At 37.1% G+C, this 17,186-nt stretch overlaps 1 protein-coding gene across 1 annotated transcript; it reads right to left on the bottom strand.

Annotated features, from left to right (window-relative positions):
- Positions 1-2,088: 2,088 nt before the first annotated feature.
- Rimoc1 (RAB7A interacting MON1-CCZ1 complex subunit 1) lies at positions 2,089-16,831 on the bottom strand. The gene is made up of 6 exons (XM_021660130.2): positions 16,564-16,831; positions 12,904-13,010; positions 11,990-12,136; positions 10,012-10,143; positions 8,974-9,088; positions 2,089-6,599 (listed from the first exon to the last, which is right to left on the bottom strand). Exons 1-6 carry the CDS (start codon positions 16,661-16,663, stop codon positions 6,316-6,318), a joined length of 885 nt encoding a protein of 294 aa, XP_021515805.1. The 5' UTR covers positions 16,664-16,831; the 3' UTR covers positions 2,089-6,315.
- Positions 16,832-17,186: the final 355 nt, after the last annotated feature.

The following is a 17,186-nucleotide window of genomic DNA, read 5'->3' as shown; positions in this document are numbered from 1 at the left end:
GCCACCTCCTCAGGTCCTCGGTAAACAGTACATGCTCTTAATTGCTGAGCCATTTCTCCATCTACCCCCGCCCTCAACCTGTCTTAAATAATGTAACATCTGAAACTCAAAATCTACCCAATTTTATCTAGCCTGTCTACATAATGCCCCCATCAGTGGAGGTGGTAAATGTATTTGGCTTTGTTTTGTGGCTGTTCGTGTATCTGCTTCCACAACTTTGTGCACTCCTATTTTGTTCACATTTACTTCTTTAAGAGATGTTATTTTGCCTCAAAAAAGCCCAATCATTAGGTACTTTATACCAAAAAGGCGAGTTTAGGCCCACTGCAAAAATGTAAGCACACTAAAAAATTGTTCCATAATCTATCATAAAAGGAAGGGTGGGGGCTGGAGAGATGGCTCAGAGATTAACAGCATTGGATGTTCTTCTAAAAGTCCTGAGTTGAATTCCCAGCAACCACATGGTGGCTCATATCCATCTATACTGTGATCCAGTGCTCTCTTCTAGCCTGTAGGCACACATGCAGGCAGAATGCTGTATAAATAACTAAGTAGATAAATAAAAATATCTTTTAAAAAACTTAAAAAAAAAATAAAGACAGGATGCAAGAAAATTTGACAGGAAGAGAAAACAGAATGTGATATTCTTAAAAGCCATTAGTGAATTTTAATCTCTCAAAAGTGATTGTCTATTCTGCTCACTTTAATCTTAATTTAAAAGAAATTTAAGAAACCAGAAGTAGACTAAATAACAAAATTATATAGCACTGGATATAGTTCTTTAGGAAAGACATAAATACCTGTTTTGTAGCAGGTGTCAGTCTTTTTCAAGTAGATTACCTCACTTAATCTAATCCCAAAATCCATTTCAAATCTAGACTTCATCACATACTTCCAATTTTCTCTTCTCATGTTAAATTATTTAAAATCCTTTTAAGATTATTTAGTAAGGACCAAAACATCACGTTACACTTTAATAAGGCAAATACATCCCAATCAAAATAACTTAAAGGTGTAAAATCCTGTTCTTGAGAACAAGCATGATAGGTGGACCCATATAATTTAGATAAAAATCATTGTCAACCTATGTCTTAACATTCCAAGACATGCAGGTAGGTATATTCTTTTCATGAAAACATTTTAACTTTTATGATCTTCTATATACAATTGGTTTAATGTCAATTGTCAAAATGTTCTACGTCTAGTCCTAAGGATCTTTAAAAATTAACACTTTACAATCTTCAAATTAGAAGGCAAAGTCCACATCCTTATAAAACACAGTAGGCTATAGGAAATAGTTGCTAGTATATAAATATTAAAATAGACACATAGCAATATATGATAGCATGTAGCAGTTCTTACTGCTCAGTAGGAGACCCTAAATACTTTTCACAAAGTAGTGCCTGAGGATCTAAATGACAAGTAATGAAAATTCAAAAAAGCTTGATGCTGGGCAACTGAGGCTCTATGAGAACCTAAATTTAAAATGATTATTATTCCACATGCCATTGCTAATAGTGAATAGGTCAACCATAGGCTCAGGTTATCAAAACAAGAGGCAAAGACTTCTGAAGTAATTACTTATATGGTCTTTCTCCTTCCTAAGCCGTGGCATGATAAATTAAGTCAGTTAAGTATGAAGAAATGAAACACCAGCCACTGCTTTTATATTACAAGGAAATGTGAATTATCTATATTGAATGAGGAAAATTTGAGCTTCGTTACGGAAATATTTATTAAAAGTAAGATACAGTGCAGTGTTGAAGAGCTCCTCCCACTCTTGCAGAGAATAGAAGTTGAAGTCCCAACACCCACATCAGGTGACTTACAACCATCTGTAACTCCAGCTTCCATGGAATCTCAAGCCTCTGTGGGCCACACACACACACAATTTACGTGTACTTAAACATAATAAAATAAATGGAATATTAAAAGACAGAAAGACTTAGTAATTCACATAGAGTTACAGTTAGGAAATGGCAGGGTTGCAGTTTAACTCAAGACTTCTAGATCCAAAACTCAGAACCTGAATCATTATGTTACCCTTTCTGAACTTTATTAGGACCAGAAGAAAAGTATTCAGCAAACTGAGAAGAAAATGATTTTATTCTGATGCAAGAATAAAATATAAAAGAAAACAAAAAACAAGTACAGGAATGTGATTTTATTAACCATATGTTCCAAAACACTGTAGTTGAAAAATATCATTAAAAGTTGCAAAAACAAAACTACTGAACACCAGCATAAGTACATAATGAATACTTTCAATTCTGGCTACATTAAGCTTATATTGATAATACTTCCATAATATATTTCATTTTATATTAAAATAATTCAGGGTAAGTAATTCTAGAGAACTATGGAATCCTGGATTCTGTGGAAGATGAAGTATTCTCATGATATTACAAAAAGGGCCCTGGAAAGATGGACCAAGGAGACAAGCAATCTAATAGTAGACCATGTTAGTAGTGGTGGGATTTTGAAATGTCATGAAAACAACTGAGAATGCCTTCACACAGTTCATACGTTACTGACCATCAGAATACTGAACACAAGACTGTAAAGCTAGGAATGTAATTGTATGATGGCCTTTTAGTCATGACTCTCACCTCACTCAACTCACTGTAAGTAAAGGATAAGGGAATGTAATATATGTGCTTTAGCATCAAATAATGCACAGTAACCAGAAAGCTTATAAATATAGCAAGAGACAGACTCGATTTAAATCAAGTCTTAAAGCCCAGCCCGCTCCATATCAGAAAATTCATACTGAGTAAAGAATGATAAACAATTAAGGGTTGTGGAATATCCTGTAACATTTTACATTTAATAAACGAGAGAATTCAAACAAGATAAATTGATTTTCACTAGGAGGAAAACAAAAACTACTAAACAGCAGCATGAATATATAATGTATACACTAATTGTGTCTATATTTAAGTACCTCTTAATGTAATATTTTCATACTATGTTACTTCATATTGTGTTTAAAATATATCAGGAAGTGATACTAAAGAAACTACAGAGTTTTGGCTTCTGTGGGCAGATGTAGTAACCGTATAGAAGACAGAAAAGGGATCTGGAATGTAGAGAGAAAACCACTTGAAATGAATAAAAAGCCCAAGGCCTTTAGGCAGTATGCATTAGAAACGCCACTGATGAGAAATCCATCAAACGAAATAAAAATGAGAAGGTTTTAAATAGTGACTTCCATTAAGAAAATCTTTCAGAGTACTGAAGATACAAGGCATCTAAACAGCAGCCTGGAAATTGAAAACAGGTATTTAGCTGGGCCTTTCTAACCATTCTAAATAAAACAGCACCCATCTCCAAGTCACATTAGCCCCTTACCCCTGCTTAATGCTTTATAGTGTATTGGCATTCTGGATCTTCTTCCTCCACTAAAAGCGCCTTAATAGGAGGGTGTTCACAACCTCTATCCTCAGTGCCTAGATAAAATATGGCATGTAACAGACACACAGTAATTGCTGAAAGAGTCTATTATAGGTTTAGTTATTGTCGTTATGTGTAGTATTTGGTATTTTGAGATTACCTCATTCTAAATAAAACAATTTACTCATCAAGATTAAATGAACACAAAAAAATGCATTGTTCTTTAATAACACCAAGTAGAAAGTACTACAACTATTATGGTCTACAAATTGTTCTCCAATTGTTGGAAGAGGGGGGAATTATTTGTACAAAAAGCACCCAGGAATACCCTCATAACTGTACCAACCAGTGAGCCCACAAAGGTCATAAAGGCAAAAATGGAAGCTCTCAGCTTCTGAAGACAGTCTTATTTTCTCAGGTTTAGTCCAAGTAACACTTTACTCCTCCGAGGAATATATATATATATATATATATATATATATATATTTCCCTTTGCTGTATTAACCACTGGTATAGAGGGCATGGCAGTTTGGAAAGCAATAGCAGCAACCCTTTTGTGCAAAATTCGGCATTTTAAATCATGCCTCATTAATTCAAAAACATTATTACCCACCATGCAATGAGCAGTACATGTAAAGATAAAATTGTAAGATATGGAGTTCATTCAGCAGCAAGGAAAATAATTGGAACACATTGTACTGTGGTAATATGGGAAAGCAAAATAGAGAAAATAAAAGAGCATCTAATTTCTACTGGAAAGGGCAGAAAAGGGCCTTTGGATACAGTATTACTAAAGGTATATCATACAAGTAAAGGATAATCTGGCCATTAAGGTATTAAGGTTGTATAACATAAGTGCATTTGGGAAAGGTACTGGAAGCACTTGATTAATTATGATCCACTGAAGAAATCTGTGCTTCTAAAATTCACATTAAAAGATTATTTAATTTTAGAAAGCTTAGGTGTTATAATAAAACTTGCTAAAATGCTAGGTTACATAAAAATCTTGGTTGTATAAAGATAGGGCAGGGGCTGTAGCAGGGATGGCAGACTCTCCCCTGACTTCCAATGTTTATTCAGAATTTTATTTATCAAAAAGGGGCCAGGGATTTTGATGTTTGAAAAAGATTGTTCTAGAACACAAATCAGATTGTGTATAGAAATGAAGATGGGATGGGAAGCCTTTTGTTTCCCTACTTGGAAAAATAGACATAACTGGGGGGAAATAAAGCAGAGATTTTTTCCATAAAATATGAAAATTTGTTGTTTGTCCATACTGAACTTAAAATGAAAATGAAGACATTTAACAGGCAGCTAAAAATAAAGCTCAGAGAACAAGGAGACCGGGTTTTCAGTTCCTAGCATGGAAATCAGCCTGATACTACAGGTGGCACAAGCCACCATGGCTGTGAAAAATACTGCTTACAATGAGTATTTGGAGGAAAAAGAAAAAGAGAGAGAAAAAAAAAAATGGAAGAAAACAGAACTCTCATGAACTCTAAGAGAAACAAAGGAAATAATAAAAATTAGTCTTCAACAGAAAGTAGAGCTGCTTTCCCTTTAAAACAGAAAAATGAGTAAATATGAGTTGACTCCCTCATAACCTAAACATTCTGTGAAAGAACAATGTAAAGGAGATATGAAATTTGTTTCTACCACAGTGGCAAAGGAGAGGCACCGTAGTACCTTGTAGTTACGGTTCTTCTAAGTGATTTCGCATGTGTAGTAATATGCTTTAAAGAACTGCCTGCCTTTCATAGAACTTAGCCTCCTAAGAATGAATGGCTGCCAAGATTAATACAGTGTAGAGAGCCTGCCAAGTATGACACTAACAGATAGTGTGGAAGAGAAAACAATGCAGAAAAGCATAAAAGAGGCTTCACTGTTCAGGAGTTAGGACGACTGTCAAGAAAAGCCCCTGAAAAGGTTGAAAGTAATAGGAAAAAAACAAAAACAAAAACAGAAAAATAAAGCAATAAAATAAGAAAAATTTAAAAGCTGGGAAGGTGAGAATTGTCATCAGTTACTGAAATTTACAATTTTAGAAAGAGAAGCCGAGCATGGCTGATATTTAGTCACAGGAAGTACTGGAGTGTGAAGATGTCGCGGCTACAGAGCCTACTGCATCAGAAGGCATCATACAGACCACTGCAAGGTTGAGGTAGGCAGAAAAACAGACAGCAAGACAGCAAACTAGGTTCTTTTGCCTTCAGCATTTCAATCCTGCTAAAGGCAAAACGTAAAGTTCATTATACGCAAAGATGTGCCCTAAAAGCACCTGAACTAATGATACTCACCTACACTGATTTTTATCTTCATTTTTGGAGAAACCATGCATTTTTTGTCTTAAACAAAACAAGAAAATAATTTATAAAATAGATAAGTAAATAATTTAAGTATTACTAGTAATAACATGGCAAAATAAATATTCATTTTTTAAATCTTTTGATGTTTAGCTTAACTGGAAATAAAATTTAAATATTAGTCATAATCATTTAATGGCCTACATTTATATCCACAGTATATATCTGAAACAAGGAGAAAAACTGATTTTTACCTTTGAAATATGCACACTTCAAAATAAGGAGATTGTGTGTTACATATATTTTACCACAATGAAAATATAACCTAAAATATTAGAAAACTGTCAATCTACATTGGGTTCCTCCTTACCAGTGGCAGGGCTGTATGTAATTCAAGTTCAGTTAGAATAACATATATGCCATTTTAGAAGTTAGAGAATACTTTCTTCACAGATTTAAGACTATACAATGTAAGGTGACAGCACTAGAGAAGGGTAGCCACTCGGGCATCTTTACATAGTGTAATAACTCTCCAGATCAGTGTGGTGCATCTCCTTTTCTGAAGACTTCTTTTTCATCTCAGCGATCTTCTTTGGAGTTGTGAAGACTAAATGAACACCTAGCTACAGCGCTGCTGGAAGAAGCTTAATATCTGCTTTGCATTCGTTGTATTCCACTCCTGCTCCTTCAGAGGTCCTTCACACACTGACACATACTTCTTCAAAATTTTTTCTCCTACTTCTCGGAAATCCAAGGGTTCTTTGTGTGTGGTACCGCTTGCTCCAAACACATCAGTGTCAACTTCGTAATTTTCTGACTGCTGGTCTGTGCAATGCTTTAATCCCCAGTAGCACATTTCTCCACTGTACATCATGGCCAGCACATGAATATCACTAAATATTCCTGGGAAGGTCATTTATTTTGAAATTAGAATTAACTTTATTTTAAAAAAAAAACCTCAAGTTATTGTAAAACTAACAAAATCTTTGCCAATAAACTTTTTTCATACCATTTACCAATACTTGGAGAAGCCTACTATCACTAGCACACTCGTAACTTAGCACTTCTGTCTTTTACTAGAAAGGAAGATCAGCCTCAAGACAAAACAGAGGTTTAAGCAGAGGGTTTCTTTGTTTTTGTTTTTTAACCACTTGGGTGGGGTTAACATTTCTATCCCTCTTTAGTGTGTACCTTCTAGATTATACCTTAATTCTATGTACAACTACAGAATTCTCATAAATTCTTTGAATCACACCATGAACACAAAGTTTATTTTAAAGGATGCTCTAGGATAATTGATATGACTGACTCGTTATGACATGTTCTAGGTATGAGTCTACAGATAATTTCATGTGTTTACTAGACTACAGAATTCTAAATTATCACAGATGGATAAATGATATCCAATATGCTTTATATCACTAGGGAAAAAATATACAGGACAATTTCCATTAGGTGAATATTCCTTTAACTTTATTCCTAGCAATTGTATAATTAAATATTTATGATCAAAGCATGTTAATTTGTTAGAAAGATAAATCAGAATAAGAGATCTAGGTGGGCCAGGAGTAGTAGGAACACTTGTAATCACAATAACCCTGGAGGTGTGCAGGATTACTATTGCAGACCAGCCTCCTGTACTATATAGAAGTTCCACGCTAACCTAGGCTACACAGTAAAACCTTATTTCAAAGACCCAGAAGATTAAAAAGTAAATAATTAAAACAAAAAATGGTATTAAAATATATGATCATTCAACTTCTTAGGGTCACACACAAGTACATATTTATTCTGATGTATAAGTACTTGTGTAAGATAAGGAAATTTACCTCAAATAAATGATGATGTCAACTCCACTATGTTGATTTAAATAAAAAGAGCCCCCATAGGCTTATATTTGAATGCTTAGTCACCAGGGTGTTGCATTATTTACAAGGATTAACGGTATAGTCTGGTGTTAGGAGGTGTGTCACTGAGGGGTGGACTTTCAAATTTCCTTGAAGCCCAGAGTAAGTCAGTCAGTCAGTCTGCCTCTCTGCCTCCCTCCCTCTTTCTCTGACTGCTTCCTGTGGATAATGGTGTAGGTCTTAGCCACTTTTCCAGAACCATGCCTACCTGCTCCCACCATTATGAGAATGGACTACACCTCTGAAACTGTAAGCAAGCTCCCAATTAAATGCTTTCTTTCCTAAGAGATGCCTTGGTCATGGTGTCTCTTCACTGCAATAGAACAGTGACTAAGACACTCACCTAAAACAACCCAATAGAACTCAACAGATTGCAGTTCTACTGTTTTAAATGTATCAAAGTCCCAAAATTTGTCCTTATATGCTGTCACCTTGAAATTCTTCCTTAAAATAGTGGAAATGAAGGTTCAGCAGGATGGCTGACTCACTGAAGCACTGTATCAATACAAAGTAATTACTGAAGAACAAACAGTCCGGGATTTGTATTCATGAAAATGTGAGACCACACTACATGATGTTTTATATGTGTAAAACCATTTCTACTTAGCAAGTATAATTAGCACATAAAGAGCCCTAAATGTCTATCTTCTTTAAAACTTACTTCCAGTATGATATTAATAGCTAAATCTAGTTCTGGTCAAACAAAAATAAACAAAACAAAAAAAACCATGATATACTAACTCTCCCAAATTATCTTCAGCACACCCATTCACCCATGCACAGTATCGTGAATAAAAGTTTATATGTAAATAATACATCACTATGCAGACCATGCTCACCTCAAACTCATAGATCCACCTGCCTCTTGAGTGTTGGGATTAAAAGATATGTGCCAGCACATCTAGCCAAAACTAAGTATTTTTTAAGTGTTTTTCTACATTACCTCATACCTTAAAATATTTTAGTACTTGGATTCATTTAAAGTTTAGTATGAAATTTACTATCTAAATTTAAAGAAAAGAAAAAAAAAACCTCCAATTATTTAGAATCTTTAACAAGAAACCACATTACTTGCCAGCCGTGGTAGTACATGTCTGTAATCCCAGCAATCAGAAAGGCAAAGGCAGGATCTCTGTGAGTTCGAGGCCAGCTTAATATACAGAGTGAGTCCAGGACAGCCAGGGCTATGTTACACAGAGAAACCAAGCCCTGTCTCAAAAAAAGGGAGGGAAGGAAGGAAGGAAGGAAGGAGGGAGGAAGGGAGGGAGGGAGGGAGGGAGGGAGGGAGGGAGGGAGGGAGGGAGGGAGGGAAGGAAGGAAGGAAGGAAGGAAGGAAGGAAGGAAGGAAGGAAGGAAGGAAACCACATTACCTGTACTCAGCAATTTAGCTGTGTCTAGGTCTTGGAAAGAAACACCTTCATTTAACTGGATAGGGCATCGATAATTTAGCATCTGCAGCAAGTAACTGATCCCATCAATAAGGTACTAAGTAAAGAAGCAAAATAAATTAAAACATTATACAAAGAACTTGTAAGACAAGTACTTTTTTCTCATTCTTGACTCAAGATTAAATGGACTGATAAATAGGTACATATAATTATTATTATTACATTCCAATGGCAAAGGACTCACCATTCTAAGACTGTCTTAATATAAGTAAATCCCCCAAATAATAAGAATGTGGAACAAGGAGAAACTATCAACCACAAACACACGCTGCAGTAATATTTGTTCAAAAATGTTATCAAAGGATAAATGTTGTAAAGTTGAGTTCAAAAAGACTTTACTATGTATTTATATGGAGTCTTGTTTGTTTTGCAGTCCTGGGAACTGAACTTAGGGCATCCATCATGCGTGCTAGACAGTGCTCTAATAGGGAGCTATATTATCAGCCTTTTTTATGATTCAAAGACGTTTTAATATTTCTACCTGGAAGTATGGCCTCCAGTTTCCAAGCCTCTGTAAACTATGGGTACATTTAGACGGAGCTGGAATTCTTAGTGACATCTTACTAAAATTAATATCTTTGGAATAATAATTGTTAGAATAGAGATAAATCAGAGGTCATACTGTTTTAATAACACAGTCATATAGGCTCCTTAGAAGTACCTTGCATACAAAGAGAGACTCACAACAAGACTACTTCAACCAAATAAAATATTTAGAATTAATAGCTCTTATATTCAAATAAAAATAAAAATCAAGAACTTAAACACATGTAGTATTCTCCAAAGGATGACATTCTTTCATATGTCATCTTAGTTTTCATAGCAACTCCAAGAGCACAGCCTGTGAACCTAACTATGGTCTACTAGCCCAGCACTTCTGATCTCACTAGTGTCATTATAAAATGGTTTAAATCCTGTAAGCGTCAGCAATCAAAATAATAAATGAAACATCTTTTTTACCTTTCGAAGGAGATTAGATTTTTTCAGGAGCCACTCCCTTCTCTTAGTGAGAGAATGGCAATACATATACAACAGGGCCCCTCGTCTCCAAGAGAGGCATTCCAGTAGCTCATCGCCAAGCAAATCACACAGCTAAAAGAAAACATAAAAGGCATAGCAACAAAGAAAAGCCATATGTGTATAAAAATCAAACTTTTAAGGAAAACTAAACAACTAAAAACACTCAGTTCACAGAACGTGTACAGGTTAGGTTACAGAAAAAATACTTATATTTGAATTAAATAGAAATACTGTAACCTGCCAGTAGACATACAGCAAAATAACTACAATTTACAAATAGTTTCATAAAATAACTTGAAATATTATAGTAGCAAATTCCCCGACTATTATTTGAAAAATTCATTATCTCATTATTTTAAAGATTCCCTTTTAGAAAAACATTTTTTCTAGAAAAAAATAGAAACTAAAGACTAGAATAAGAATTATGTTATAATAATGAAAAGTTACATACAAAGACTAACTTTAATAAATACCTAACTTTAATGACTAACTTAATAAATCAAAATGTTTGCAGTGGTATCTTTAAATCTTGGATTAATTTACTTCTCCAGCTAGCCAATCCTGATGAATACATAGAAGCAAGAAGGTATTTAGGTAGACATTCAGCAGACACTTAAAGACAAGAAACAATTTACTTGAAGTAGTATTCAGCAGGGCTAGAGAAATGGCTCGGCAGATAATGGTACTTGCTGCCAAGCCTTAAGGCCTGAATTCAATTCTAGAACCCATATGATGGAAGAAAAAAACTGACTCCTGCAAGTTGTTCTCTGACCTCCACACGTGTACTGTAGCACACATATGCACCCACAAATAAACGTTAAAAAAATATTTAAAAGAAATAGGGCTGGACAGATCACTCAGAGGCAAAGGGCACTGGCTACCCTTCCAGCAGTCTTAAGTTCAGTTCCCAGCAACCACACAATGGCTCATAACCATCTATAATGAGATCTGGTGCCCTCTTCTAGCGTGCAGGAATACATGTAGGCAGTCACTGCATACATAATAGATAGATCTTTTACAAAAATAACTAGGACTAGATATATAAGCCCAACTACAGAAGGCAGTTAAAAAAAAAACTATCAAAAGATAAAAGACATTCTTGGGCAACACCTGTCTCTAAAATGAAAAAGAGGAGGGTTTCTGACAAAGACCAAAGGAATGCTTCTTAAGATGAAGGTGAAAAGAGCATGTAGGGTACAGGTGAGCAGTGCTAGTAAGAAGGGTAGCAAATGCTCACCAGAATCAGGGTTTTAAACAGACAGTAAGGACTGGGTATGGCAGGACATAATTTTAATCCTAGTACTTAGGAGGTGGAGGCGGGTGGATTTCTGCCTGGTGTACAGAATTCAAGGCCAGCCAGCATTACACAATGAAACTCTGTCTCAAAAACTTAAAAAAAATAAATATATGAATGAATGAATAAAGGCAAAAAAAAAAAACCAAACAAACAAATGTAGCAATCACATTATATGACTGACAAGAAACAGACCTATAAAAGTAAAAGTAAAAGTGACAAGGGAATATCTGCGTTAGAAAATTTAATTTAATTGCAATGCAATTAAAATTCTATTACGTAAATATTCTAAAAGTAGTTAATAAAATACACTTTTCTGATCACAACCCAGAGTGTTAAGTTCCTCCTCTACTACTACCCTCTCTCTGTTTAAGACCAGATCTTTCTAATTAGTCTTGACTGGCCTGGAACTCATGATGTAGATCAGACAGGCCTCGAATTTACAGAGATCCCCTGCCTCTCAAGTGACAGGATTAAAGCACGAAACATCATTTCTGGCAAACCTCTTCTTTTAATCTTAACTTGAAGATACATTCATTAGCAACAAAAATACAGTCTAAAGAACAGGACAGCAGCAGGGCAATGTGACAATGTTCTACAATCATTTGTGTATGAGGAACTTACTTTGGGATGCATACTGTTTTCTTTAACTAAAATTTCTGGTTCTGATAGAAAAGTGAGCAGCTCTTTTACTTTCTGGGGAGAAGAGTCTTCAGGAAAATCCTCATCCACTAGCTTATTCTCCTCAAAATATGTCATGTCCAATATGGCCTTAAGAAGAGAAAAAAAAGGCATCTGTGAGTGGCAGAGCTTCGAAGAATAAGGAAGGAAGTTTGGCCATTCGTATACAGAGGCTTTATTAGACATTCAACCATGTCAGCACAGTATCTAAATTTGAAAGTAAGCAAAATGTTCAGACATAAACAAGATTAGTGATGACACTGTTTCAAGAAGTGAAGAATCATGTTTCAATTAACATGTTATTATTATTAAAATGTAATCAATTATGAAATTATTATATTTGTATAACACCTAAAAATTTTATAAATGCCTGAAGTATTAGTCTATTTCCACTTTTCAATATTGAATCTTTGGGGGATTTGGTTTCCCAAATATACAGCCACTATTTGAGCGCACACATCCTTCCACCATATAAAAGAAGCATGCTATCAACATATGCAATTCCAACCCTGAGTCCCCATAGCCTACCAGACCTTCAAAGTCCTTAGTTCTTTTACTTAATTAACCTACTGGATTAATACTAAGGAAACTGGGCTGTAGTGTTAGTTTTTCTACTGTTCACCAAATGAACCAAGGACATCTCATGCTTTTCAAATTTCCCTCCTTTGAGAATAAATTGCATATGTAAAACACATGAAACACTACAAGCACAATCAGTGATACATAATCAAAAGAATGACTGACGAAACATCAGCCTCTGGCCTGCACATGAACATACACATGAGCAGAAGCACCCACATACACATGCGCACATGTGTACGTGCACATGCCCCCAACAAAACCACTTGTTTTACTACCTGTGTGTAGAGTTCCAAAAGATTTGATGGATTTGAACATTCCTTCTCTTCAACACATGAAAGTTTCAATTTTTCTAGAGCTGCAGAGGCCCGAATTAAAAAGTGATCTGTAAGTAATAAAAACATGATTATTTCATATAAATTCAAACATTTAAACAAAAAATTATGTAACAGAAATGATGTAATCAAATCATGGCAAGATAATAATATCTTACCTAAAACATTAAGCATTTCATACATAAAACCCGATCACAATCAAGTAAATTTATTTTCAAAAGCAAAGGAGTGCAAGCTTTTTAGATTCACTGCTATTTCTTAAATTGGGTCTACATTCTTTTTTAAGAGACTTTATTGAGGAATGAAGTATTCAGCTCACTTCTTTATTGATATGCATGTCTATACATTTGTGGGCACAGGTGTGGGCGTGCATGTGAAGGGTAAAGACTGACATCAAGGTGTCTTCCTCAAGCGTTCCTTACCGTGTCTATGGAGACAGGGTTACCCACATGAATGCAGAGCTTGTGACTGTGCTACTCAAGACAGTCAACTGGATCTGGGAGCACTAGGATTACGTGTGGACCATATGGCCACTCGGCACTTATGGCAGTTCATCATGCTTGCACAGCAAGTGCTTGACCTACTAAGCCACCAATGTAGCTCTCAGCCCATTCTTTTACAATATTTCTTTTACAATGTTGATATACCCAATATTTACTATATACCCAAAATATTTAATAAATTTGTATCTTTTATTGGAATAATACAAAATAGACAAGTTTTCAGAAAGAGCTTCCACTAAATGCATGCAATTTCATAAATGTAACTGCAAAAGTTTCCTAAAAGAATAACTGGCCAGATCAAATATTCATAAACTATCAGACTATAAACAATTCTAATCTTATCATGCGTGCATGCTATAACTATAATAACAATTTAAAGGGTTATCTTTTTTCTTTAAAACTTCGAAATGGAATGAATTACCTCCTTTCAAAACCTACAGAAAACAACAAACCCCCAATACTTCCTACAAGCTTTCTTATCACAATTTACCCAGCTTTCCAACCTTCACCATCTTATCACCATTTTTCTTCTGATTTCAGATTCTGAGGGCCCCAAAGATACTGTCCACCTTCAGGTTCACCTCATACAGTATACACGCATACCATAGTACAAGACACTGAAGTCTCTAAGCATCTTCTCTGAAATACAGAACCTTTCCTAATTATTCACCAATGGACAGACGATGTAGTAGCTAGTGTGGCCTAATCTGATCCAGCCTCTGCAGTTACATAAAGAGATGGTATGTTCAGTGTTGGGATAAAAATACCATCAGGATTGTCAGCTGGCAGTCAAAAAATGATCTTTAGTTCCCCCCCACACACACACTAAGCTGTAGCTTTAGAAGCTTTTCTATTGCTGTTCAGATTACTACTCACCCGGACAGAAGGTTCTCTAGTTAGCAGTCTTCCCATCACCCCTTAGTCTAGAAGTGTCAACCATAGGAGCCAGAAAACAAGAGTCTACTAAGAACCAAAACAGTGTGGAACATGGCATTCCCCACATGCTTTAGAAGCTGTTTATGTTTGTCCCTTAATTCCCAAAATTATTGTAAATGCTACTAATGAAGAAAGATGTTAGAATTACTGTTGCGGGATAGGTATGGTGGTGGTACAAATATCATTCTGGTCCTAAAAAATACTTCCCCTTCTTATGAAAGAAGTGGGAAACAGTAAGATCTGGAGAGGATAGGAACTCCACAAGGAAAGCAACAGAACCAAAAAATCTGAGCACAGGGGTCTTTCCTGAGACTGATACTCCAACCAAGGACCATGCATGGAGATAACCTAAGACCTCTGCATAGATGTAGCCCATGGCAGTTCAGTATCCAAGTGGGTTCCATTGTAATAGGAACAGGGACTGCCTCTGACATGAACTGATTGGCCTGCTCTTTAATTACCTCCCTCTGAGGGGGGAGCAGCATTACCAGGCCAAAGAAGAAGACAATGCAGCCACTCCTGTTGAGACCCAATTGACTAGGATCAGAAGGAATGAAAAGAAGACCTCCATTATCAGTGGACTTGGGGAAGGGCATGCATGCAGAGGGTGGAGGAAGGGAGGGATTGGAATGGGAGGAGGGAGGGAACCACAGGGGGATACAAAGTGAATAAAGTGTAATTAATAAAGAATTAAAGAAAAATACTTCCCTTTACTCAAAGTAAACTGGCAAAGAAAAGGATAGAAGTGACTCAATCTCTGGAAAAAGTCCTTACAGTATAATTTCATGTAGGACAGTATCATACTGTTAAGAACCAGAAATAGATGAACAACAACAACAAAAAGGCAATAAATACAAAGTTTTTAAGTGGAATGAAGATTAGTATAATTTAGTTTGAATGAAATAGAAACTCTCAGTACTGACAACTTAATTAAAATATATAACTATTGAGCTAAAGGACAAATTTCCAATGTGTATTGGTTTGCTTGTATGAAAAAGAACCAACTTTAATTCAAATACATATAATCGTTTTAATTAAACTTAAATAAGCCCTGTCAGTATGATTAACTCCAGTGCTGACCAGTGCCCATAAAATGGATGGCTACTGCTGTGATTTTAGTAAATCTTTGGATGTATCAAGCCTCCAAACAAGGCCATGTAACACTAAAATTTCTTTTCAGGCTTCCTACATCGGATCACAGATTTCTTCCAAAAAGAAAATATGAATCACGGTTAGGTTTGGCAGTAAGTGAATAGACCTACTCAAATTCTCTGTGGGCTGACACGTGGACACAGACAAAGTAAGAGAGACTACTGAACTCTATATGTTTTACTTGCCACAAACCAAAAGACACAGGCTCAGTGTGATGTGTGGGTCATGCTTTTCATTTAAAGTGGGTCATTTAAATGTAGAGCCAATTCTGTAAATATACCAACTATTCAACCACCTGGGAAAATGTTTCACTCCAATTTTCTCATGAGTCCAGTCACAAGAATTTTATAGCTCATGTATGATAAAGGCTCAACATTCGAAAACAGTACTGCTGAACCAACTGACAACTGAGAAATTATAAAAAGCAAACGGATTCTGATGTCAAAAGAACGATGTATATCCTAATCCATTTCCCTTCTCCTAAAGAAACAGCTCAGACATTTCTCAGTATATACATGGCTTTTCGAGAACTAAGATGGGGGGAACACATTTAAATTACATCATAACTGTGCAAAATACTATTTGCACTTGAACACAAAGTGGAAATTACAAGGCAGTACAGAGAAAGTGAACTGTCATGCCCGCCTTGTATTTACTGGATGCGGGGGAAAAAAATTATCATTCCTTTGTGGACAGTGTAAATATTCAGGAAAAGGTCCATTTACTCGAAGTCTACCCTTCTCGCAGATTCGACACCACACATCTGGCTGAATGTTAACAAACGGTATGTTTTTTCCAGGAATGTAAAAAACGCTGCACTGGCAATATGACTTCTGAGGAGAGGGCAAATGATTGCCCAATGGGGACCGTGGTGCTCAGCAGCGCCAGCCCCCAGTGGGCCAGGCCCAAGGACCCCGCCTCGGACCGCAGGCCGCGCTTTCCGGCCACCGAGTGCGGCGGCCCCAAGGGCCTCACCCCCGTCCGCCCGCCTCCAACTGCGGCGCTCCCTCACCGTCTTCCCCCGCGGCTTCGCTAAGGTGCTGTATGTGGGCCTGAGCCAGGTCCCCGAGCTCTTCCACCCGCCTCACCACACCGGACACCACGGCCGCCATGGCCAGCTCGGGCGCGCCCGCCCGGTCCACGTGACCACGCCGGCCTACGATCACCTGACGGCCTAGCTGGCGGAGTGGGGGCGGAGCCAGTCCTGCCGGTGGGCGGAGACATAGGCTCCGGGCTACCACGGCCCCGGACCGCAAAGGTCGTTCCGGGTGTTTAGTTTCTCCCGGGTCCTCCCTCCCTTTCTCCCACAGTCCTGTGCTGCGAGGGGCCGGAGTGACGTAAGGCCACACCTCTGTCCCGCCTCCTTCTCTTGACCAATAGGAAGCCAAGAATGCCCCGCGCTGAGCCAATGGGATACGGCTCTCTCCAGGGGCGCAGGGAGAAGGCAGCTGCCGCACCCGGCTGGAAGAGGACCGATTGGAAAGTCTGGAAAGAGGATCGCGGCGGTTGGCGCGGCTCTGATGGAAACTGACTAAAATAAAACGACTGTAATGCCGCTGTCAGAAACGAAGTTTGCGAGCGACGAGGTTCATCCAAGTTCCGAGACGTACTGTGCCGGCCGGAGGCTGAGGCGCG

The sequence above is a fragment of the Meriones unguiculatus genome, chromosome 3 (assembly GCF_030254825.1).
Source record: "Meriones unguiculatus strain TT.TT164.6M chromosome 3, Bangor_MerUng_6.1, whole genome shotgun sequence".
Lineage (NCBI taxonomy): Eukaryota > Metazoa > Chordata > Mammalia > Rodentia > Muridae > Meriones > Meriones unguiculatus.
The sequence above is the reverse complement of the archived record's forward strand: the minus strand, read 5'-3'. Positions and strand labels throughout refer to the sequence as shown.